Source organism: Scyliorhinus torazame, chromosome 1 (genome assembly GCF_047496885.1).
Source record: "Scyliorhinus torazame isolate Kashiwa2021f chromosome 1, sScyTor2.1, whole genome shotgun sequence".
Taxonomy (NCBI): domain Eukaryota; kingdom Metazoa; phylum Chordata; class Chondrichthyes; order Carcharhiniformes; family Scyliorhinidae; genus Scyliorhinus; species Scyliorhinus torazame.
Window position 1 is genome coordinate 107,809,568 of NC_092707.1, and position 25,086 is coordinate 107,834,653.

At 47.6% G+C, this 25,086-nt stretch overlaps 1 protein-coding gene across 5 annotated transcripts in view; it reads right to left on the reverse strand.

Annotated features, from left to right (window-relative positions):
- Positions 1 to 2,733: 2,733 nt before the first annotated feature.
- Positions 2,734 to 25,086, reverse strand: part of ccdc74b (coiled-coil domain containing 74B) — a 104,798-nt gene continuing 82,445 nt past the window's right edge. For all 5 annotated transcript variants that reach the window (XM_072499543.1, XM_072499516.1, XM_072499534.1 and 2 more), the window contains 4 exons: positions 24,187 to 24,400; positions 22,781 to 22,881; positions 22,166 to 22,222; positions 2,734 to 3,023 (listed from right to left, as the gene is read on the reverse strand). In XM_072499543.1, the coding sequence (XP_072355644.1) occupies positions 2,888 to 3,023; positions 22,166 to 22,222; positions 22,781 to 22,881; positions 24,187 to 24,400 (508 nt within the window). In that variant the 3' untranslated portion in view covers positions 2,734 to 2,887. The remainder of the gene's footprint in view (positions 3,024 to 22,165; positions 22,223 to 22,780; positions 22,882 to 24,186; positions 24,401 to 25,086) is intronic.

Genomic DNA, 25,086 nt, shown 5'->3' on the forward strand with positions numbered 1-25,086 from the left:
GACCAACATCTCGAAGCATTTCATTGCGATCGATGACAAGGCCACCGGACAGTAGTCGTTGAGGCACACTGCCTGGTTCTTCTTTGCCACCGGTATGATGGTAGTCTTTTTGAAGCAGGTGGGGATCTCAGAATGGGGTAGGGAGAGGTTGAAGATGTCCGCAAACACATCTGCCAGCTGGTCCGTGCAGGATCTGAGTGCACGACTAGGGACCCCGTCAGGACCTGTCGCTTTCCGCGGGTTCACGTTTAGCAGGCCGATTTGACTTTGGAGGCTGTGACGGTGGACATGGGTGTGTCTGAGGCTGCTGGGGCACTTGACAGCGGTTTGTTGGTTTCCTGCTCGAACCGAGCATAAAATGCAAGGAGTTCATCAGGGAGGGGTGCGCTGCTGCTGGAGATACTACTCGGCTTCGCTTTGTCGGCCGTTATGTTGTTTACGCCTTGCCACAACCGAAGAAAGCAAGGGGTGGCTTCAATGGGAAATCCTATTGTCAGCAGCGGGAAGAGAATCCTGCCACTAGCGAACAGTGCGCTGTCTCCCACCACCAAGAAACATGTGGCTGGGAGGGTAGAGAATCCCTTAGTGGTCAAAATCATGAGGGGTCTGGACAGAGTAAATAGGGACTAACTGTTACCTGGTGGAAGGATTGAGAAGGAGAGGACACACATTTTACGGTAATTGGCAAAAGAAGCAATGGTGACAGGAGGAAAATCTCTCTCGCAGTTCAAGTGATTAGGATAGAGAATACAGTACCTGACTGTATGTTGGGGGCAACTTCAATCGAGGCATTCAAGATGGAATTGAATTATCTGGGAAAGGTGGTGGTGTCGGGCTATGGGGAGAAGGCAGGGGGAACAGCACTTAAGTGAACTGCTCGGTCAGAGACAGCACAGACGTGCCCGGCTGAACAGCTTCCTCCTGTGCTGTAACCATTCTGTGATCAGCAATTTCCTGATGGTATTATGCTAATCAGTCTATAATTCTCTAGTCCCCCCCCAACCTTTTTTAAAACAGCAGAGTAATATATGCAGTCTAAAGCCAAGTTCCTATGTGTGAGGACTTATAGATTGTTGGGGCATCTCCAAAGATCTCACCTCTTTTGTTTAATACCTTTGAACGAATACCATCCGTTGCTGAAGTTATGTCACTCTTTAGTGCCATTATTTTCTTCACTGCTGTTATTTAGGATGTCTGACACGTTGACCTGATTCACAATCATAAATACTGATGCAGAGTAAATATTTAGCATGTCCACCATTTCCTAATTTTCACTTGACAATATCCAAGTATTTAATGGCCCCACATTGCTTCCGAACAAAGTATTTATGTATTATTTTGATATTTGCTGCGTTTCTTTTCAAATTCCCTTTTTGTTGCCCGTATTTGTATCTTTCCCAATTACTGGAATCTCTGCTTTTTTGCTCTTCTGAATTGTTTTTTCTTTTAGTTTTATGTTGTCTTTATCCTTTTTAATCGCCCATGGCATTTTATTTTAGTTATGTTGCTCCCCTTGAGGGAACAAACTGGTTCTGTATCACCATAAATTATTTTTGGAATATTACCCACTGATCTATTATTTTACCCATGAATGGATTTGCCCAGTTTTCTGTGGATTGTTTCTGTCTCATTCCATTGAAGCCAGTCTTACATAAAGCAAGAATCTTAGCCACTGTTCACGTCGTTAATCTGGGTGCCATGCCTTACTTCTGGTTAGTTCATGGACATACTAGGAATTCACTAACTTTGTGATGCGCAAGTCTGCTTATCCCAAAGTTTAAATCGCCCATTAAAACTTCCCTCCCATTACTACAGGCTTGTCTAACCCCTGCATTTATACAATCTACCACTTCACAGCTGCACTGCAGTTTTACTCCATTTCTATTTCTCAATTATAATAAAGTCTTGAAATGAAAATCGCTTATTGTCACAAGTAGGCTTCAAATGAAGTTACTGTGAAAAGCCCCTAGTCACCACATTCCGGCACCTGTTCACGGAGGCTGGTACGGGAGGTCACTATTGACCTCTTATATACCCTCTATCTGAACAGATTTAATTAATAATCATTATGGCTACAATTACTCTGCCAGGTTCCCCAGTGTCCCTGTACATCATTATCACCTGGTATATGTAGATGCCATTCTCTACCATCTTGCAGCCATGTCTCCAAAGTCACCCATTGACAGAATGGGGGATGTATTTTTGTAATCATCTATTGCTTAATGGGGAAATTTGCACCTGTAATCACCCACTGACCTGAATGTGGAACTATTTCCTGCACACCAATTCCAGGAGAGTCTGCGAACCTCAGCCTCTTACTGCAGCTGAAGCATCAATTGCTCAGAGTGGTAGTCAGCCACCTTCAGGAATAGAGCAAACTTTCAGAATGGGAGTAATGACGAAAAGATGTTCTTCCCTTTAAAAGGGAACCTGGTTTTGAGCAGCATGTAATCCAGAATGACTGCAGACCACTACTGGAGTATTGGATAATCTCACAGCTGTCCCTCTGAAACCTGCGGCTAAGTTCCAAGTGCCCAGCTCTATCCAGGCTAGTTTCCGTGGAATCATGATCAGGGCCTGGCTAGCATTTGTTCCCACAGGCCAAGCTGCCAGATAGGCCAGACCTCCAGGGCTCCTCAATGGCTGCTAGAACCTTGTACCTGCTTACATGAGGCTGCATATCACCAGTCCCCCTCGCCCATAGATATTTATGTAGAAGATAGGATGTAGGAATAGTTTAAGGAATATTTTAATGCATAGTAAAGCAGGTTCCCCTGTCAAACAAATGCACAGTCAGTCCATTCACGGCAAAGTCCACAGAGTGCATGTGCTTCAGATTATTAAGTGCAGATATAAATCTAGTGACCATAGAGCTTCTGTGAGTGCACTACAGCAGAACCTTCCGATAGCGGTTCTTCTGCACAGCTTGCAATCGCCTTTGTCGCTCTGTGGCTCGATTCCCCACTGTCTGCTTCAACGCAGGGAGAATGACTCGGTCTGCTGTGGGCAGCACGGTTTCAGGCCTACGGAGTGAGAGCACAAGTCTGAGGGTAGGTTTAAAAAAAACATTCAATGCCTAGCTCAGTACTAATCACAGGATCCGCAATCTTCCAACGAACTAAACTTTGTTTTCATTGGCATATTTCCAAGGTCCAGGTGCACCAGGAAGCATATCGATTCACAGCACAGAAACAGGTCATGTAAAGATAGACCGTAGGGACTTCCAACCTTGTCTTTCTGGGGATGGTACAAAAAAAAAAAGTCATGGTGACTTGCCTGTGGCTTTCTGCAGAGTTCCTTGGTACGCGAGTATACTTTGCATCAATATCTCACACATACACTATGGGTTGGATTCTCCATCGGCGGGATGCTCCGTTTTGCCAGCAGCCTGGGGGTTTCCTGACAGCGTGGGGCTGCCCCACAATGGGGAAACCCCACTGACTGGCTGGCGTAACGGAGAATCCCACCGTGTGGTGAACCTGAAATGTGGTGGGGCGGAGAACCAAGCCCTATATGTCAGGGAGAATACAATAAGGTCTAAATTGGGTTTAGTGTGCATGGAAGGTGGTTAAAAAAATGGTTGGTGCGCTTCAGGCACAGGTACCCACACGTGAAGATGCTGCTGTGGCAATAATGGAGGCTTGGTTTCAAAAAGACCAGGAGCAGCATTTAAACATTGGGGGTTCAGGAAGAATAGGGGAAGGAGGGCAGGGCTATTGATTAAAAACATTACAATGCCGGACAGAATCTATTTGGTTAGAGTTAAGTGGTATCATTACACTGGGTCTAGAGGTACCAACTAGTCAGAAAAATATAGAGGAACAAATTTGCAAGAAAATTATAGAGAGGTCTAAAAACATAGTAGTTATAATGGGAGATTTTAATTACCCTAATATAGCCTGGACTAGTAATAGCATAAAGGGCAGAGAGGGGGAGCAGTTTCTACAGTGTATTCAGGCGAATCTCCTAAATCAGTTAGTTTCTGAAACTGGTTCTGAGGAAAAAAGTGGGGCATGGCAGGGGGGAACATTTAGAGGACTGTGATCATAGAATTGGTTCAGGAAAAGGCTAAGGAGCAATCCAGATTAAAAGATAATTAATTGAAGGAGGACAAATTTCAATGGGCGAGAATGGATTTGGTCCAAATAAAATGGAGTCAAAGATTGGGAGACGATGGCTGTCTTGAAAGAGAAGGTAATTCAGGTTAAGTTGAGGTACATTCCCATGAGCAGGGTGATAGGAAAACCAGAGCTCCCTGGATGACATGAGTCATGTGAAGTTATAAATGGGTTCATATGACTGATGTCAGGTGCATGATACAAAGAACCAGGTGACATATAAAATATTCTGAGGGGAAGTGAAAAAGAAATAAGAACTACAAAGAAATGAGAAGAGACTGGCAGCTAATATAAAATAGCATCAAGCAGTCTACAGGCATCTAAATATTAAAAGGTGGAGTAGGGCCATTTAGGGGTCAAAAAAGGGCAGGTTACATAGTACCAAAGGATACTGCCAAAATTGGAGTGAAAGATGAGGGAATTGAGAATCTGGATGGGCTTAAAATTGCTAGAGGTGTTCGAAAGATTGCCTTTACTTCAAATTGCTAAGTCACCAAAATCTGAGGAGATGAATCCAAGGATACAAAAAGAAATAAGGGTGGAGATTGCGGAGGCACTGACCGTAATTTTTCAGTCTACCTAGAGTCAGTGGTAATGTGAACAGACTGGAGAATTGCAAATATTACACCCTTGTTCAAAAAAGGGTGTAAAGATAAACCCAGAAACTACAGGCTAGTCAGTTGTGGGAAAGCTTCTTTAGAAATGCTAATCAGGTGGGTGAAGTTTGCATGTACTCCCCATGGGTTCCTCCGGGTGCTCAAGTTTCCTCCCACAGTTCAAAGATGTGCAGGTTAGGTGGGATAATGGACTTATGGGATCGGTGGGGGAGTGGACCTAGGTTGGGTGCTCTTTCAGACAGTCGGTGCAGACCTGATGACCACCTCCTGCACTGTAGGAATTCTCTGAACAAAATTAATTCATTTGGACAAATATGGATTAATTAGGGAAAAGGCAAATCATGTTTCACAAAAGTTTTTTAATGAGGTAGCAGAGGGGGGTGATTAGGGTATTGCTGTTGATGTGGTATACATGAACTTCAAAACGATTTTATGAAGTGCCTTATATCAGGCCTGTCAGCAAAGCCCATGGATTAAAAGGGATAGTGGGGCGGCACGGTGGTTAGCATTTGCCTCACAGCGCCGAGGACCTGGATCCAATCCCAGCCCCGGGTCACTGTTCATGTGGAGTTTGCAGATTCTCCCCGTGTCTGCGTGGGTCTCACCCCCACAACCCAAAGATGTACAGGTTGGGTGAATTGGTCATGTTAAATTACCCCTTAATTGGAAGAAAATAATTGGGCACTTTAAAGGGACAGTGGCAGCACGAGAGCAAAGTTGGTGGAGTGACAGGAAGAGATAAATGGGTAATTTTTTGGACTGAAGGAAGGTATACATTGGAGTTCCCCTGGAGTTGGCTTTGGGGCCACTGCTTTCCTCGATCTGTATTAATAGCCTAGACTTGGGTGTACAGGGCACTCAATTTGAACATGATATCAAACTTCAAAACGCTGTGAGGATAATGACAGACCTCCACAGACATCGGCAGGCTGGTGGAATGTGAAGTGATTCAGCTTGGTGGGAAAAAACCCAAAGGGTACAGTTCTAAAGGGGCTGCACTAAGGACCTGGGGGTAAATGTGCACAAATCACTGAAGGTGGTGGGGCAGATCGAGAAAGTGGTTAATAAGGCATGCAGTGTCCAGGCTTTATAAATACAGGCAGAGAGTACAAAAACAAGGAAGTCATGGTGAATTGGTTCAGTTTGCCTCCATTCTAATATTGCCCCACACTTCAGAAAGGATGTGAAGAGACTGAAGAAAACATTTAAGAGAATGGTTCTGGGGTTGAGAGACTTCAGCTCTGGGTATGGACAGAGTAGGATAGGAAGAAATTACTCCCATTGTCAGAAGGATCGGGAACCAGAAGACATCAATTTACGTCGACTGGCAAAAAACCACAGACGACATGAGGAAGATTTTGGACATAGCGAGTCATTAGAATCTGGAATGCATGGCCTGAGAGTGGTGAAGGCAAAGTCAATCGTGGTTTACTAAAGGCAATTGGAAAATTATCTGAAAATAAAAAGATTTGCTCGGCTGTTGGGAAAAAGGTAGGTGAGGGGGACTAGTTCAGATGTTCTTGGAGAGGCAGCACGTTAGCATAGTGGTTCGCACTATGGCTTCACAACGCCAGGGTCCAGATTAGATTCCCGGTTTGGGTCACTGTCTGTGCGGAGTCTGCGTGGGTTTCCTCCGGGTTCTCCGATTTCCTGCCAAAAGACGTGCTGTTAGGTTAATTTGGACATTCTGAATTCTCCCTGTGTCTCCGAACAGGCACCCAGGGGCTTTTCACAGTAACTTCACTGCAGTGTTAATGTAAGCCCACTTATGACAATAAAGATTTAAAAATAAAAATAAAGAATGGCCTGTTTCTGTGCTGTAATCTACAATAAATACTTCCACTGATGGGCAAACTGGATATATGGTCTAGTCTATAAAAATCACCAGCACTTGCAGAATAACATTACACACTCAGATCTGAAGCTAACAATCTGATTGCAGCCTGGATATTATATTCCTTAGGGCTATAGAAGATACATAGACCAGCCCTTGTTCTTTCTACTGATCACTAAAGACCACCCCCCTGGACAGTACACTTGTGAGGCTGTAAACAAGTTTGGGTTTGATTGTGCTTCCCCCTGTGGTGGGATAGCCTGTTTGGACCCATGAAGGAAACTGGGGTGAGATAAGGAATGTGTCCCAGCAGACATTGAACAGAACACCACCATTACTTATCAGATCCTACTGCTCTCAGGTTTATATTTACCACACTTACTCTCTTGGTATTTCTAAATGATTTCCAACAATACTCAGCAATTTTATTTGCAAAAGGAAATGGACCCAAAAATACCCGTCCATCCCAGCCAGTGACCCCCCCTACCCCATCCCTAAAATCACCATCCCACCACATCCTCACCAAAATCTGGGACTGGAGAAAGATAATTAAAGATAACACAAAAACCAGAGCCCACATCTTCGCACCGAAACCAGTGCTATCAACTAACACATGTATGCAGTACAATTAGACCTCCCTATATGGGCAAATATAGTTACTGGAGTGAGTAATATTTGTTCTTGGAGATCTGGGGTGGGATTCTCCGTTGGCTAACACCAAAATCGCGATTGGGTGGAGAATAGGTTCCGACACCAAAATCACGGCGGGTGCCGATTTGACGCCACATTGTAATTCTCTGTCACCTCGACAGCGGCGTCAATGCGTTTTTTGGAACGCACGTACAGCAAACACCGTTTGCATATCATTAGCAGGCCCAACTCTGTAATTCTCCGCCTCCAATGGGCTGAGTTCCCAATGGAGCGGTTCACTTGTGCTTTTAGAAATCGTGAAACCGGCATCATGGCTGATGAGAGAGAGAGGGTAAGACAGAGAGAGGAGCAACTGTGGGCTGCTAGGCCGGACACGAGCCTGGGTTGGCTGGAGGGGGGGGTCGGGAGGGTCCTCCATGGCAACAGGACAAGTGGCGGACACTCCTCCTGTTCCCTGGAGGATCCCCCCAGCCAGCCAGCCCAGGCTAGTTCCGGACTGCCATTACCGTGGCCTGCAAGCACGCCACTGACCACCCATCTTGGCTACTGGTTCTGCAGAGCGGCGCCCCCACCCGACCACCACACGCCGGCAGCCCACCCAAGGCAACACCAACAGTAGCCGCTCCCGATGGCCATCAAGGCGACAGTTGACCTGAACTTTTACACAATGGGGTCCTTCCGGGCACCGAGGTGGGACCTGTCCGGGATCTCTCAGACCTCGGTGCACAGGTGAATCCGCGCCTTCACGGAGGCCCTCTATGTCCAGGCGGCTCAATACATCCATTTCATTGTGGACCGAACCCACCAGGCTGCCCGGGCAGCGGGATTCGCCGCCATTGACGGGACGCCCCGGGTGTAGGGGGTGATCGACGGGATGCATGACCCTCTATGAGCAGCTGCAGCTGACAGGCCACTCTACATCAACTCGGGGTTCCACTCGATGAATGGGCAGTTGGTGTGCGACCATCAGATGCGCATCATACCCGGGTAGTGTGCATGACGCCTTCAGCTTGGCACATTCGACAATTCCTGACATGTTTGAGATGTCCCCACGCAGCTGGGGAATTGGTTCCTGGGTGACAGGGGTTATCCACTGCAGTTGTGGCTGATGACACTGATCCGGAGGCCAGAGACCGATGTGGAGACCCGCTACAACAACATCCATACAGCGACCAAGAGAGTGATCAACCGGTGCTTCGTCCTCCTGAAGATACGGTTCAGGTGCCTGGACTGTTCTGGAGGGGCCCTCCAGTATGATGTTGAGAGTGTTGCCCTCATCATGGCGGCCTGCTGAGTCCTCCACAACATTATGCATCAGCGGGGCGGCGTGCTAAGGAGGAGGAGGTGGAACACCAGGCCTTGCCCGATGAGGAGGATGTGGAGAGGGTGAGGATTGGCAGGACAAAGGGCCCAGGCAGGCAAGGGAGGCCGCACGGCGTGTGCATCAGGGCAAACACACACAAGACTCTCCGTTTGCCTCCAGGTTCACCAATTTGAGGGGTGTGACTGGCCAGGGATATGGACATCGCATCCCTCCGCCGCCTGCAACGCCCTCCATGATACATACCTGCCGTACTACGGGGTGTGGGATCTGTGTTGGCAGTAACTGCGGGTCTGGTCCATGGGTTAGTGGAGGATGATGACAACCCGCTCTGCCATTCCATCACACGGTGCCATCGACACCTATACCAAACTATGCCCTGCACCGGGCGAACTTAACTAATGTTTAACTTTCTGGCCTTATGGGCCCTAACACTACGTCTAGGTGGTTCTGTAGCCACGTAAAATGGCCGATTCCCGATTAGAATGGCCAAACCCCGATTTAAAATGGCGAACGGAAGAGGCTGATGGGAAAATCAGCCAACAGGACTCAAACGGACAGCTGCAGGTAAAACAGTGTATTCGCCTCTGGGAAGTCAGTTCAGACCTGCACCCATCAACATCACAACAACTCAGTCATCTGCATTTTAATCAGCCATCCCCGGGAACAATTGCTACAAATTAGCAATTGAAAGCCGACCCAGGCCTTTCGCCGCCAGCAGGGGCTGACGCAAAGAAAGGTGAACGACCACCCCCCGATCAAGGAATCGCCCCATTATTGGAGCATATCGAACCAAGTGATTGGGACCAAGTCCAATCACTTGGAACCAGGTACGAGGTCCGCCCCGAGAGGCGGGAAGCCTCTGGGGACTATGAGAATAGGGGCCAAGTTCAACTCGACCCTTCTTTTCCTGCTCGCAACCTTCGAGACCCTTCTACAAGAAAACTGTAAGTCTTACTCCAGCGATCGCTACCAGATAGGCGCTCCTGACTATCGACTTGTACCAGCTTTTGAACCCCGCAGGCTCAGAACCAATTCGAAAGACCATTCGTTTCCCTGACCTGGTGGGCCATTTCCAAAGTTAAGTATTGGCCTTTAGTGGTAGGTAGTAGTCTAGAAGTAGGATTATTGTATAAGTATTAATTGCTGTATATAATAAATGAGCGTTGATTTAACTCTTACTAAGCGGTGTGTTGCATTATTAATCATTACTTGGACTTGAACCACGTGGCGGTATCAGAAAGATACCTGGCGACTCATGAGCAAAGGTTACAAAATAAGAATAAAGTAAACTAAGGCTAAAACGAGCAACATTTTGGCGACATCCTGACGGGACCCGATCTAGAAGTGGAGAACCCAAGAAATTTGAATTAGAATTCAATTGGAAACAGAAAACCACAAATGTTCAAGCAGTTCTGATTAATAGTCATAATTCGGAAGTGTGTGTATGCATGCGTAACTAACAGGGCTGTAAGGTAAAACTGATAGATTTTTGTTGCGTCAAAACTGACGGAAGTCTGTATTTTAGGAAATTAGCGCAAGCTGTACCCGCATCTACGACATCGCCTTAGCCCCCTGTTCCAAATTTAAACGAAGCAAGCGGATAGGAAAGATGGCCATGCAGGCAATGCAGCGCCTCATGAACCCGGTGGAATTTGCGGTCGCAGCGACCAGCAGCAGTAGAGTGGGACAGTGTCCCATTTGGGAGGAGGAAATCCGGAAATATCTCAAGGGCAAAGGATGGCCCATGTGGAATGATTTCTGCGATAATTAAGAATCAGGTCCCGGAAGTATAGGGCATACTTGATGGGAGAACCTGAGCGAGATACATAAAAAGAGCTTAGCGAAAGCTCGCAAGCCGATGGCAATCGTGTCCTGTCTGGCACAATTGCGAGGCACAGAGGAGGTCGCCAAGACGCTCTGCAAAGAAGTAGAGGGCATACATCGGATGAGTAAAGTCGATGTATGCGAGGTTGAGAAAGAGAATTTGGAGTTAAGGAGGAAATTAGCAGCAAAGGATGAAGAGGTGGCTGACGCCAAACGGGGTCACCAGTCTTGTCTGCCGCATTTAAGCAGTTTCCAATCCCAGTATGAAAAGGCCTATCAGGACACGCAGCGTGCAGTCCTGGTAAGGAAAGAAACAGAAAAGCAGGTGGAGACGCTACACATACAATGTAGTGATCTCAAGGCAGCCTTGAGAGCGCTCCACGCTGCCACCACAGAACAAAGACAGAGCACAATAGATCATGCAAAGTGCCGGAAGTAGATTACAGACCTGCAATCACTGCTTTCTGTCCAGAAAGGATTTCAGGAAACCTTTGGGGAAAAATTAGACCAGGAAAACAGCCCTGATTGGGAAGAGTTACAAGAAACAGCGCAGCGATATGTTCAGGGAACATGTGTGCAGGGAAAGCCCCAAAGAAGAAAAGCACCACAACCCCCCACACGGCAGGTAGTTCAGGCTCCAATGAACCCTGTAACAACCCACCGCACAGCCACATCGGACGAGGCGGAATTTCTATATTCCACCCCCCTAACAGTGACCCAATTACGGGACGCGTGTGCAAAGATCACACCGTTCCTCCCCGCCGCAGACCCCCACCATTTCTTTGCCACCGTCAAACATCAGGCGACCATGTACAGCCTAGATGAGAGAGAGCATGTAAAGCTCATGGTTCTAAGTTTGGATCCATCGGTAGCAGCAGTCCTTCCCGACCCACAGAATGTAGGAGGAGGCACCCTTGCAGAAATGCATACCGCGATCCTGGATGCGATCGGGTATAACCGGAGACACCCCGTAGATGGCCTCAATATAAGTGTAGGCAGAAGAAGTCGGAGCACCCCACAGCGTTCGCAGGACACCTGTGGATTCACTTCGCAGCCGTTTTTGGAGACGTAGACCATGACCATTTGTCCCCAGACAATATGGCCAAATGGACCCGCACCCTTATCTCCCATGCCACAGTGCAGGCCAGAATGCCTGTACCAGTTATGACCCCTCAGAAGAGGCCCATAACGAGAAGTGGGTGGTTAAAAGATTGTCCCGCGTTTGGGAGCAGTCTGTTCAGAATAAACCCACCGCTAAAATCACCGAGGAAAAGCAAGCCGCCGCAGACATGCAGGCAGTAAAAGCAACCCATCACAACCCCACCAATGAGGGAAAGAACAGCCCCCCGCCCAAAGCGCAAGAATGTTACAACTGCGGACAGTTTGGACATTTTGCAAAAGAGTGCAATGGCCCCAAAAAGCCACAGAGAGCCCAACAGACAGGCACTCTGATTAAGAAAAAGGCAGAGCCCATCCATAGCGTTAGCGCCCGTTCGGATCAGCCAGACTTGACCGGAACGGACTGACGGTGTACGGGCTCCCCCAGTTGGGTCTGCGACACCCTTTGGGATAGGTCAGGACGACCCGTAGTCGCAGCGAAAATTCGGGGACAGCCTATCGAATTTGTTTGGGACACAGGAGGGTCCCGCACCACCATAAATTCCTCCACCCTTTTTCAAAAGGACACGTGGCCCACTACAGCCACCATCACCCTCAGCGGCTTTACAGGGCACTCACAGCAGGGACACATCACGGCCCCTGTACCCATTCAAATAGGAAACATTACCACAAAACACCCCGTAGTTTTAGTAGACCTGCCCCACACAGCAGAATACATTCTGGGAATCGACTTTATGAATTCCCACCACCTATCCTTCGATCCAGTCAACCAGTGTGTCTGGAAGATGGCGAAATCCGCTAGAGCCCCCGCAACGCTCAACATAGGGGACTACATGAACAAAATTAGCGCAGTAGGCGAGTTTTGGTTCAACCCCACCACACTCAGCACGGACAGACAGGTTAGGGCAGTCCTGCAAAAGAACAGGGCAGCATTCGCAACCCACAAGCACGACTGTGGACGGATGACTGGCTCCGTTCAAGTAACCGGACCTGACCCTAGACCCCCAAAACAGTACGGATTCCCCCTAGAAGCAGAGGGAGAAATTCTAAAAGTTAGAGAGAGCTTATTAGAGCAGGGCGTACTGCGATCAGTAGCCTCTACTAATAATGCCCCGATTTGGCCAGTAAGAAAGCCCGACGGATCATGGCGCCTGACTATTGATTATCGGGAACTCAATAAAGTCACCCCCGCAGCAGCCCCCACCGTAGGAACAAGTCCCGAGACCATGCTCAAGCAGGGACTCAATTCCCGCTACTTCACGGTTTTGGACATCAGTAATGGATTCTGGTCCATTCCATTGGCAAAGGCGTGCCAGTACAAATTTGCCTTCACCTTTAAAGTGCAGCAGTACACGTGGACATGCCTGCCACAAGGCTTCCACAACTCCCCCTCCATTTTCCACCGACAGCTGGCAAATGGACTAGCAAACCTTTCTCGCCCCGAATGTCTGGTACAGTATGTAGATGATCTACTACTGCAGACAGGCACTAAGGAAGAGCACATTGAGCTTCTGTCCGAACTCCTGGAATTGTTACATACCATCGGTTGTAAAGTCAACCCCAAAAAGGCCCAGATATTGGAAGAAAAAGTGGTATATTTGGGAACAATTATCACGCACGGTAAACGCGAGATCGAGCATAAAAGAATTGACTCGATCGCTAAATTGCCCCTTCCCCAGAACATTTCAGCCCTCCGGTCGTTTTTAGGACTGGTTGGCTACTGCCAAAACCACATTGACGGTTTCGCCAGCACGGCTGCGCCCCTCTCAGACCTCCTAAAGAAATGAGCACCCTGGGAATGGCTTCCGCAGCATACGGATGCTGTGGACTCGTTAAAACAGGCACTCATAGCAGCCCCCGCACTACAAGTTCCAGACCCGCTTTCCCCATACGCAATAGAGGTAGCGACCACAGACCTCACCCTTTCAGCCGTGCTCCTGCAGGAACGGCACGACCAGTTAAGACCCGTGGCTTACGCCTCCCGACTTTTAGATGCTGTGGAGCAGGGATTTTCAGCCTGTGAGAGGCACCTGCTCGCAGTTTTCTGGGCAGTCCAGTACTTTTCATACATTACCGGACTGAACCCCATCACCACCCTGACCGAACACACCCCCACCCAACTTTTGCTGGACGGACGACTCAAGGACGGTACCGTCAGCCAAATACGCGCAGCTAGATGGACCCTTCTCTTGCAGGGACGGGACATCACAGTATAACGGACAAAGACACACACATAGTTAGCGGACAATTTGCAGTACCCCGGAACTCCCCATGAATGTGAGATCATCTCTCCACACCATAACACAGGCCCCTTTATAGCAAAAACACCCCCCAGAATGATAGGAAATTCATCTCAGAGCCCCCCGCACACGGACACGTGTGAACCCATTAAGATTTATGTGGGTGGATCTTCCACAGTCTTAGATGGGCAACGCATAACAGGTTGCGGGATCTATGTTGAGGACGCGCAGGGACGTGCCCTCAAGAAAATAGCTTGGAAACTACCCGGGCACTTAGGCACGCAGGCAGCAGAGCTTGCGGCCATTGCATAGATAGTAGACCACCCAGATTCCTTCCCCAGCCCAGCAGACATACACTCGGACAGCCTCTATGTCTGTAACAGCCTTACAGAATTTCTGCCCCTGTGGGAAGCAAGAGGATTTGTTTCCGCAGATGGGAAACCCCTCCCCTCAGCCCCATTACTCCGCCATATTTTAGAAAAAGCCCAGAACAGGACTTTGGGGATCATAAAAGTCCGCAGCCACCATCGTTCCTCCCCCCCTGGAAATGTAAAAGCCGTCGCACTGGCTAAAGCAGGTTCCAGACATGGGTATTTTTGGAAACCCCCCGAAAGTGCGCCAGTGAATGCAGTTCAGGTCACACAGACTAGAATAGAGGATCTCGTAGAGGCCCAGAAGCAGGACAGCAATCTCGCGGAGATTGTGAAAGGAAAGTTTCCAGCCTCCTACGAGAGGTTCAGAAATACACTGACCACACATGATGGTGTGGTGTTAAAGGACACCCTGTATGTAGTTCCGGAGCAGGATAGGAACCAATTGATTTGTTTGTTCCATGATGGTCATGGACACCAGGGAATCGATCCCACTACAGCCCACCTCAAACAGCTTTGTTGGTGGCCAAATCTCAAGGAAGATGTAAGCCATTATATTGAGAATTGCCTTATCTGTGCGCAGAACAACCCCGACAGATATGCCAAAAAGGCCCAACTCAGCCACACCCGACCCGTTAACGGCCCCTGGACTAACCTCCAGATTGATTTTATAGGTCCATTGCCCCCTTGCAGGAATGGCTATAAGTATGTACTGGTGGTCAGAGACACCTTTACAAAATGGGTGGAAGCATTTCCAGCCCGCACCAACACTGCGAAAACCACATCCAAGATTCTAACCCACCACATCTTTACAAGATGGGGACTCCCCCGCAGCATTGAATCGGACCAAGGTTCTCATTTTACGGGACACGTCATGCAGAACGTCTTCACGATATTTGGCATCACCCAAAAATTCCACATTGCGTACCACCCACAGTCGAGTGGTATCGTGGAGCGCATGAATCGGACCCTAAAATCCACCCTCAGAAAAATGGTCCAGCAGAACACCACCACTTGGGACTCAGTCCTCCCTTTTGCGCTGATGTTTTTGCGTAACACTGTTTCCACCTCCACAGGTTACACCCCACACACTCTCATGACCGGACGCCCCATGAAAGGGACAGAATACTTGTTAGGTTTCGACCTGACCAGCCCTGAAGTAACGGCCCTCACACATGAGAAAGCCGTGGAGCAATTAGTTGCAAATGTAAAAACGGCTCAGTTAGCAGCCGCAGTAAAACTGGGCACCAAAAAGAAACAGAGCAAGGCTTGTTTCGATAAGGCAGTGCATGCAACGGAGTATGATATCGGACAGCAAGTGATGCTGTCTGTGTATAACCCCAGCACAATCCTGTCTCCAAAATACTCGGGTCCGTATTCCATTGCGGATAAAGTAAGCCCATCCGTTTACAAAATCAAGTACCCCAATGGTAAGACTGCGTGGTTTCATATTAACCAGTTAAAGGTTTATGGAAGACAGTCGAACCACGCACACCACGTCATGCTTGACGCAGCAGACCACACCCCGCCCACAGCCAACGTAACCCGACCAACCCCCACCACGTCCAGCCCAGCCACGGACTCGACCTCGACTCCACCCCCAAAATATACACTCCGCCCCGGAACGCCCACAGACTGCAGCAGCAGAGACAGCGATTGAGACTCTGACGATAGCCACAGCACGCCTCCCTACTATCCCCATGCAACGGGACCCACACCCAGCGACTCAGACTATGATCCAAGTGATCCCTTCCTGATCACTTTTCTAAATAAATCCCACCACCGACCACCGAACCACACAGACGACCCCGACTTTGTCCCCACACAACTCGACACAACTTATTGGCGCCGCGACAATTCCTACAGACTCGTCCGCAACGACGAGAGCAACCCCAACTCACACCAAGCAGCCCTTTCAGCCCTAATTCACTCCAGAGTTTGGCACCCGGGAGAAGGTGACGATCTCGGGTCTGACTCCCAAGCCGCCAACCCCTTTGCGACCCTGTTCGCAACCGAGAACTGAGGTGTCCACATGATGTTTAAAGGAAACGCTTGGGAGAAGTGTTGTCCTTCCTGATGGAACCTGCAGGATGTTTTATGTTGTTCGTACGTTTGCTTCGTGTTGTTCGTCCGACAGGAGAATTTGTTCCAGCCGCTTGTTCAGCGGAACCAACTTATTTGCAGATACCTGGTCAACAGACCACACGCTGGTTCAGTGAACCTAGCTTTTCAGCTGATACTTGTTCGGGTATCAGATGCCCGATCGTAACTGCTCTTCTGGTTCAAGGGATAGAACCACTATGGCAGCCCCACCACGATGACTATATTTTTGCCCGTTCTTGTCGGTTGATCAGGCAGTGGAGAAACGGCGTGAGACCCGCCCTGCCTGGGGACCCCCCCGTTGGTCAAACACGCTCTGGTAGGGGAGATTCGGCATTGGTAGCCGTCCTACCCGGGGACTCCATCCAAATCTTACCCGTCGCGGCCCATACGCACCTCATTTGACATTTTTCATTTCAAAAAGTTTTTATTTGTTTCGGCGACCTTTAGGTTGCTGCCATCTGCTATTTACATCCAGGAACATTTGGATGATAAATCAGCACTGGTTCATGATTGGGAAGTGTGCTGTGTCCTAAAATTTGTTTTTGAAAAAAAATGAGGGAGTCACACATAGTGACCAATTATAAGGGAATAATTGGCACCAAAGGACAGACACACTAACATACCGGATATTAAACAAAGGTAGTTACAGATACTATGCTTGTTTTTACAGATCTCCAGAAGCTCCAGGACCGGAGAAAATACAAGAGAACACAAAGAAATAAAAGGAAAGAGGACAGCCATGAGGACTTCCTTCATCGTGCTCAACATCTTTTTGTTGGACATTTGGTTGTGCGTGAATGCGAACCCCATGACTTCAAACCTCCCAGCCATTAATGTTTCACTGCCCCGCAGTACCCAGAGCCCAGTCACCAGCGACACTGCATCTTCCTGGTGTGCCAGGTTCATAACCTGGTACTCCCTGTCCTACGTGATCGAAGCACTGTTAGCGTTGGCGATACTCTGCTGTGTAGTGCAGACTATGCGCCTACGTAAGTGGAGAAGGAGAGCATACCGCGCTTGAGCCCCGGTATATCGGATCAGATCCCCTATATCCAGTTACGACCAGACCCCCGCGATCTATAATAAAAACAATAAAGTGCATTCACTTGCGTTATTGCTGTAAATAAAAAGATGTACAAAATCTTTCATGAAAAAAAAACCTTGTATGATCCTGAGCTTGACTGCCAAGCCAGGAAAGATTATATGGAATGATGTGAGTTTGTTGTATGTTTTAGGAAGATAGGATAATGCAATGTTTAGCGAGTATAGTGTAATAAGGATAAATTAGAAGTTCCAAGTTTGTTATTTTGTAATGCATGTCCCTGTCTGACATAGCGCCCTTAGAATTGTTAGGTAAAATTTTTTGTGCATAGCTAGGGTCAGAGCAGAGGCCATGTAGAAGGTGTGTCCCCAGGTCAGGGAATGGAAAGTAACAAAGTGATGTGATCCTTCACGCTTCGCGTTAGGATGTAGCCACGTAAAATGGCTGATTCCCGATTAGAATGGCCAAACCCCGATTTAAAATGGCGAACGGAAGAGGCTGATGGGAAAATCAGCCAACAGGACTCAAACGGACAGCTGCAGGTAAAACAGTGTATTCGCCTCTTGGGAGGTCAGTCCAGACCGATACCTGCAGCCATCAACATCACAACAACCCAGCCATCTGCATTTTAATCAGCCATCCCCGGGAACAATTGCTACAAATTAGCAACATAAAGCCGACCCAGACCTTTCAGCGCCAGCAGGGGCTGACACAAAGAAAGGTAAACGACCACCCCCCGATCAAGGAATCGCCCCATTATTGGAGCATATCGAACCAAGTGATTGGGACCAAGTCCAATCACTTGGAACCAGGTACGAGGTCCGCCCCGAGAGGCGGGAAGCCCCTGGGGACGATAAGAATAGGGGCCAAGTTCAACTTGACCCTTCTTTTCCTGCTCGCAACCTTCGAGACCCTTCTACAAGAAAACTGTAAGTCTTACTCCAGCGATCGCTACCAGATAGGTGCTCCTGACTATCGACTTGTACCAGCTTTTGAACCCCGCAGGCTCAGAACCAATTCGAAAGACCATTCGTTTCCCTGACCTAGTGGGCCATTTCCAAAGTTAAGTATTGGCCTTTAGTGGTAGGTAGTAGTCTAGAAGTAGGATTATTGTATAAGTATTAATTGCTGTATATAATAAATGAGCGTTGATTTAACTCTTACTAAGCGGTGTGTTGCATTATTAATCATTACTTAGACTTGAACCACGTGGCGGTATCAGAAAGATACCCGGCGACTCATGAGCAAAGGTGACAGAATAAGAATAAAGTAAACTAAGGCTAAAACGAGCAACAGTTCCCCAGACAGTACAACAGGAACAGAGGCGGTCTGCTGTGATTCTGGGATGGCGAAGGGTGTTGCGAGACAGGTGTAACGGAGAATTACTGTCATCCTCCGATTCGAGCTCTGGGGTCTCCTGAGTCTCGGGCACAGGGCCATTGTCCGAGCTGCTCAGCTCACAGGGTGGACTCCGGCTGTAGCATTGGCTGGGAGCGGGGGACGGCAGATGGATCCGCTCCATCCCCAGCAGGTCCTGTAAGACAGGACAAGACGCATGATTAGACCGCTGGGCCGGGGTGGTGGTGAGGGAGTGAGTGATGGTGGTGGTGTGGGGGTGGTTAACACACTTGTCATGGAGAACCACAACTAAGCGGGGTCTCACTTCCTCGCTCAAAGCCGAACTCCACCTCGGCGACCTCCCTTTCCTCAGGGTGCCGAACACGTCCAGGGCCCTCTGCTCCGTCAGCGAGGGGCCGACCTCCCTTTCCTCAGGGCGCCGAACACGTCCAGGGCCCTCTGCTCCGTCAGTGAGGGGCTGCGAGTCTGGCAGTCCCCCTCCTGTCTTCTGCCACTCCCGCCGGTGTGTGTGGGCAGTGAAGTGTGTATATGCGGCTGCAGCTGGTCAACCACGAAACCGGCGAATCCCCGGCTAGCCCCTTAACTATAGCAGAATTGGTCAAGGTGCAGCACGAGTTTTGCTGTCGTGGCAGTCCGCAGGTTCTGCATTGGCGTCAACACTTAGCCTCAGAAATGGAGAATCCTGCCCATGGTCTGTGATGGCAACATCATAGATTATCATAGAATTTACAGTGCAGAAGGAGGCCATTCGGCCCATCGAGTCTGCACCGGCTCTTGGAAAGAGCACCCTACCCAAGGTCAACACCTCCACCCTATCCCCATAACCCAGTAACCCCACCCAACACTAAGGGCAATTTTGGACGCTAAGGGCAATTTATCATGGCCAATCCACCTAACCTGCACATCTTTGTACTGTGGGAGGAAACCGGAGCACCCGGAGGAAACCCACGCACACACGGGGAGGATGTGCAGACTCCGCACAGACAGTGACCCAAGCCGGAATCGAACCTGGGACCCTGGAGCTGTGAAGCAATTGTGCTATCCGCAATGCTACCGTGCTGCCCTACATGAACCCCTTCAATCTGGGCCAATGAGTACCCCAACAATAAATCCCTGTAAATGGAATTTTACCAACACATGGACAGGGTTTCTTTTTTATTTGATTATTTCCCTTTTAACTATCCTCACACACCACTTCAACTTCTGCCCAAGCTACCCACCCCCACGGCTGCAACATGGGAAACAGCCCATTGGACACTCACAGTCCAACTCTCAGGATTGAAATTGGGCTGAGGAAATGCGGATGATGCTGCAGCACCAAGGCAGCAGAATAATGACAAGCGGGGAGCTCCAAAAGCTATCAAGAATGCTGGGCTGAGTATGCTGAAATACTCATGGGAGGAGCTCAACAAACGCCAAACGCCAAATGCGGGGCATCAGGGGTGGGAGCTTGTCAGGGCTGCGAGGGAGCAGGATCACTCGACATAAGAACGAGGAGCAGGAGTAGGCCATCTGGCCCCTCGAGCCTGCTCTGTCATTCAATGAGATCATGGCTGATCTTTTGTGGACTCAGCTCCACTTTCCGGTCCGAACACCATAACCCTTAATCCCTTTATTCTTCAAAAAACTATCTATCTTTATCTTAAAACATGTAACTGAAGGAGCCTCAACTGGTTCACTGGGCAAGGAATTCCATAGATTCACAACCCTTTGGGTGAAGAGGTTCCTCCTAAGCTCAGTCCTAAATCTGCTTCCCCTTATTTTGAGGCTATGCCCCCTAGTTCTGCTTTCACCCGCCAGTGGAAACAACCTGCCCGCATCGATCCTCTCTATTCCCTTCGTAATTTAATACGTTTCTATAAGATGCCCTCGCATCCTTCTAAATTCCAACAAGTACAGTCCCAGTCTACTCAACCTCTCCTCGTAATCCAACCCCTTCAGCTCTAGGATTAACCGAGTGAATCTCCTCTGCACACCCTCCTTTCTCACGTAAGGAGACCAAAACTGAACACAATACTTCAGGTGTGGCCTCACTAACACCTTATACAATTGCAGCATAACCTCCCTAGTCTTAAACTCCATCCCACTAGCAATAAAGGACAAAATTCCATTTGCCTCCTTAATCACCTGTTACACCTGTAAACCAACATTTTGCGACTCATGCACCAGCACACCCAGGTCTCTCTGCACAGCAGCATGTTTTCATATTTTATCATTTAAGTAATAATACCTTTTGCTATTATTCCTACCAAAATGGATAACCTCACATTTGTCAACATTGTATTCCATCTGCCAGACCCTACCCATTCACTTAACCTATCCAAATCCCTCTGCAGACTTCCGGTATCCTTTGTACTTTTTGCTTTACCACTCATCTTAGTGTCGTCTGCAAACTTGGACACATTGCACTTGGTCCCTAACTCCAAATCATCTACGTAAATTGTGAACAATTGTGGGCCCAACACTGAACCCTGAGGGACACCACTAGCTACTGATTGCCAACCAGAGAAACACCCATTAATCCCCACTCTTTGCTTTCTATTAATTAACCAATCCTCTATCCATGCTACCACTTTACCCTTAATGCCATGCATCTTTATCTTATGCAGCAATCTTTTGTGTGGCACTTTGTTAAAAGCATTCTGGAAATCCAGATATACCACATCCATTGGCTCCCCATTATCTACCGCACTGGTAATGCCCTCAAAAAATTCCACTAAATTAGTTAGGCACGACCTGCCCTTTATGAACCCATGCTGTGTCTGCCCAATGGGACAATTTCCATCCAGATGCCTTGCTATTTCTTCCTTGATGATAGATTCCAGCATCTTTCCTACTACCGAAGTTAAGCTAACTGGCCTATAATTACCCGCTTTCTGCCTACCTCCTTTTTTTAAACAGTGGTGTCACGATTGCTAATTTCCAATCCACCGGGATCACCCCAGAGTCTAGTGAATTTTGGTAAATTATCACTAGTGCATTTGCAATTTCCCAAGCCATCTCTTTTTGCACTCAGGGATGCATTCCCTCAGGGCCAGGAGATGTGTCTACCTTTAGCCCCATTAGCCTGCCCATCACTACTTCCTTAGTGATAACAATCATCTCAAGGTCCTCAGCTGTCATAGCCTGATTTCCATCAGTCACTGGCATGTTATTTGTGTCCACTGTGAAGACCGACCCAAAAAACATAGGAGGACTGATGGTGGGAGGCAAGCTTCACATTGCCATACATAAAGGCAAACATCATATCATAGCTCCTGCCACCTATTCACTCCCCAGATTATCAAACTCCTTTCTTGCTTATGTACTTTGGATCAGCAATGCAGCCTCCAGCACACTTTGAATCAGGCTGTAGTCAAGGTATTTCAGCCCGGCTCTTCATATTACTCTTCAATTCCCTGTTTGTGTTAAATCTGCCTGGTCTGGGTTATGACTTTGATCAGTGTTACACATAAAATGGGAAATCTGCCTAAGCTATCTCAAGTGGTATTTTAGTGCTTTCATTGTTTACCAGTACAGATGCAAGGGATGCAGGTTGACACTATAATGTTCAGTAAACTTACAGTTTTTTAGGTAGTTCTTTCAAAGGCACTTTAGGCAGCTGCACAATATCCCGTTCTCTGGGAGAAAAGACAAAGTTAAACTTTGAGACAACCACTTACCTCAAACTATTTCACATACTTCATTATTTTACTAGTATTCCACCCTGAATAGTTCTTACTAGGGACCAAAGATTCCAATTATTTTCCTTTATTACATCACATTACCATTATGTGACCTCCCATCAAACATACATAGGATTTCCTGACAGAAAGGGGTTCTTGGGCTGCAGGGTCGCAAAATGCAACTCTGGAGACTTTTACAGAACTCTCCCTGAAACTAAGAATTAATATGATAATACAAGCTGTTTAGGGAGTGGTTAAAGACTGGATCCAATCAAAAGTTAGCAGTGATTTGACAGCCTCTGGTAACTTTCTGATTCAGAAGCTACATGACCATGTGAAAAATAAGCCTTTAGTAGGATTAGAAAATGACATGTGGGGTAAAACAGCCATAGTCCATGAGTTGATTCACAGCTGCTCTATTTGATGCCAAGGGAGTCTCCCTCTATTTCTACTCCAGTTACAAAACAGTATTGTACTCCCCACAAGACTGTAATAAACATTCCCTCCACTCACTGGCTCAGATCAGCTAGGTAAGCCTTGGCGAGGAGGTAGGCATCCGGAGTCCATTTGTTGGAGTATAACAGATCTTTCAAACTCGTCTTCAAACGTAGGAGCTAATAGAGACAGTTGAATGTGGATAATTATATAAACAATGGGGTAATACAGGAACAGAGTCAGAGGCTAGCACATTTATTCATTCCCTGCCCCTGGAAGCCTGCTGCACTCCTGTCTTCCAGTAAAGACCATTTGTAAAACAGCCAGAGGAGGATATAGGTTTGGATGATGCTAATAGATCAGTGAGACTACACTGCTGTTCCATGAATATGCAACTTTATACAAATATAATAATTATTTTGCCCTACAGAAATGATTGCTGAAAGGGGAGACATGTTGCTGAAGTTTTTCATCTTGCACTCACCAGAGCAAACACAAGAATACCAAATTTCAAACAATCACTATTATTGAATTGTAGTGATTGTTTGAAATTGGCATTCTTGCATTTGGCCTGATGAGTGTTAGATGAAAAACATTAGCAACATGTCCCTCCTTTCAACAAATAATCAAAGTCCTGTTGGTCTAGTTGGTAAAATAAGGCTGTACCAGACAGTCCCAGACTCAATCCTTGTCTAAATGAGTCCCAGATTCAATTCCTAACTAATAAGTTAACTGTAGATATAGATACAATCCATAAAATAGTAAAGTTTGTTACTACTGTTCATTTATCGGTTTAAAGTTGGTGGCACGGTGGCGCAGTGGTTAGCACTGCTGTCTCACAGTGCTGAGGACCCGGGGATTCGATCCCAGCCCCAGGTCACTGTCCATGTTGAGTTTGCACAGGTCTCACCCCCACAACCCAAAGATGTGCAGGAAAGGTGGATTGGCCACATTTAATTGCCACTTTATTGGAAAAAAAAGAATTGGAGATTCTAAATTTAAATTTTTTTTTAAGTTAAGTTGTCCACTTGCTTACAAGCTTGAGCCTCAGTGCAATAGTGATCGGTCTACTGAGAATGAGCAAATCATGTAGTGTGGTGTGACATACTCCAGTGAGCTGTCGTTACCAAGATAGAAGGTAACGGTGCACTCAGAGTCGTAATAACATAAGGTCTTCTAACAGGAGTGTGCAGTGATGCTGAATCCTAGGAGAATATCAGGTTTGAAAGCTCATCAGACATGACATTGTTGCGGCACAGTGGTTAGCACTGCTGCCTCACAGCGCCGAGGACCCAAGTTCAATCCTGGCCTCGGTTCACTGTAGACTTTGCACATTCTCCCTGTGTCTGCGTGGGTCTCAGTCCCACAACCCAAACATGTGCAAGGTAAGTGGATCGGCCACACTAAATTGCCCCTTAATTGGAAAAAAAAAGAATTGAGTATTCTAAATCTTAAAAAAAGAAAAAAAGACATCACATTCTAACCTCTTGAGACTGTAGGCTGCTGGTGTTGTGCAAGTGCCGGACGATGATTGCGCATTCCTGCAATGTCGGAGCCCGAGGTGACCCAGAAGGATCAATCTGGATCAATAGGGGAGTGAGCGATGTAACAAACATCTGTGTCTGATCTAAATCTGGTTGAAGAGTCAGCACAGGTAAAGCCGAACTGGGTTGCTGGGAGGCTTCAGTCCCACTGCTCCTGTAAAGAGATGAATGAATCACTGTTGGCCTGAAGAACAATTTACCTTACCTTTGAGAAACTTTATCTTTTCAAATTTTACCTGCAGGCATTGGGAAATTTGAATTTCAATATGGGCCATTCAGCATTGAGACATTAGAGTTTAAATCTCATCCAGACAAATGGGCTTTTAAGAAGTGATTTTATTTTTTTGCCCATCCTGTTCTTGGCTGCATAGCTCAAAACTGACCTTAATCTAACACTGATTGACAATCTCACTCAGCTGTGGGGAAAAGGGGCAAACGTGTCATCCAATGCACAGTAAAGCTCCCTCTATTCTGCCCAACGACATACCTCTGTCCCAACCTCAGAAGAATCTCTCCTACAGTAGAGTAGAACTTTATATTTAAAGAACTCTCCTCACGTCAGCCTCTCTGGGTAAGGGTGCTGAAGTCAAATCATGCAGCATTTTGTGCTGCAGGCCCAGGTCTACCAAGAATGTGAGTGAGTCTGGCCAAACTCATTTTACATAGGACCCTTACGGCTGGCAGGCGAAGGAGATTTCCATTCCCTCAATTAGTTAGAATTAAAATGCAGGTTCTAGAATTGTCTAACCCAATGTGGAACCAAACTTTTCCTAAGGCTTGCATTCTGTGTTTAACTCGGTTGTCATTCAGGATACTGCTGGACAAACATCGATGGTTATT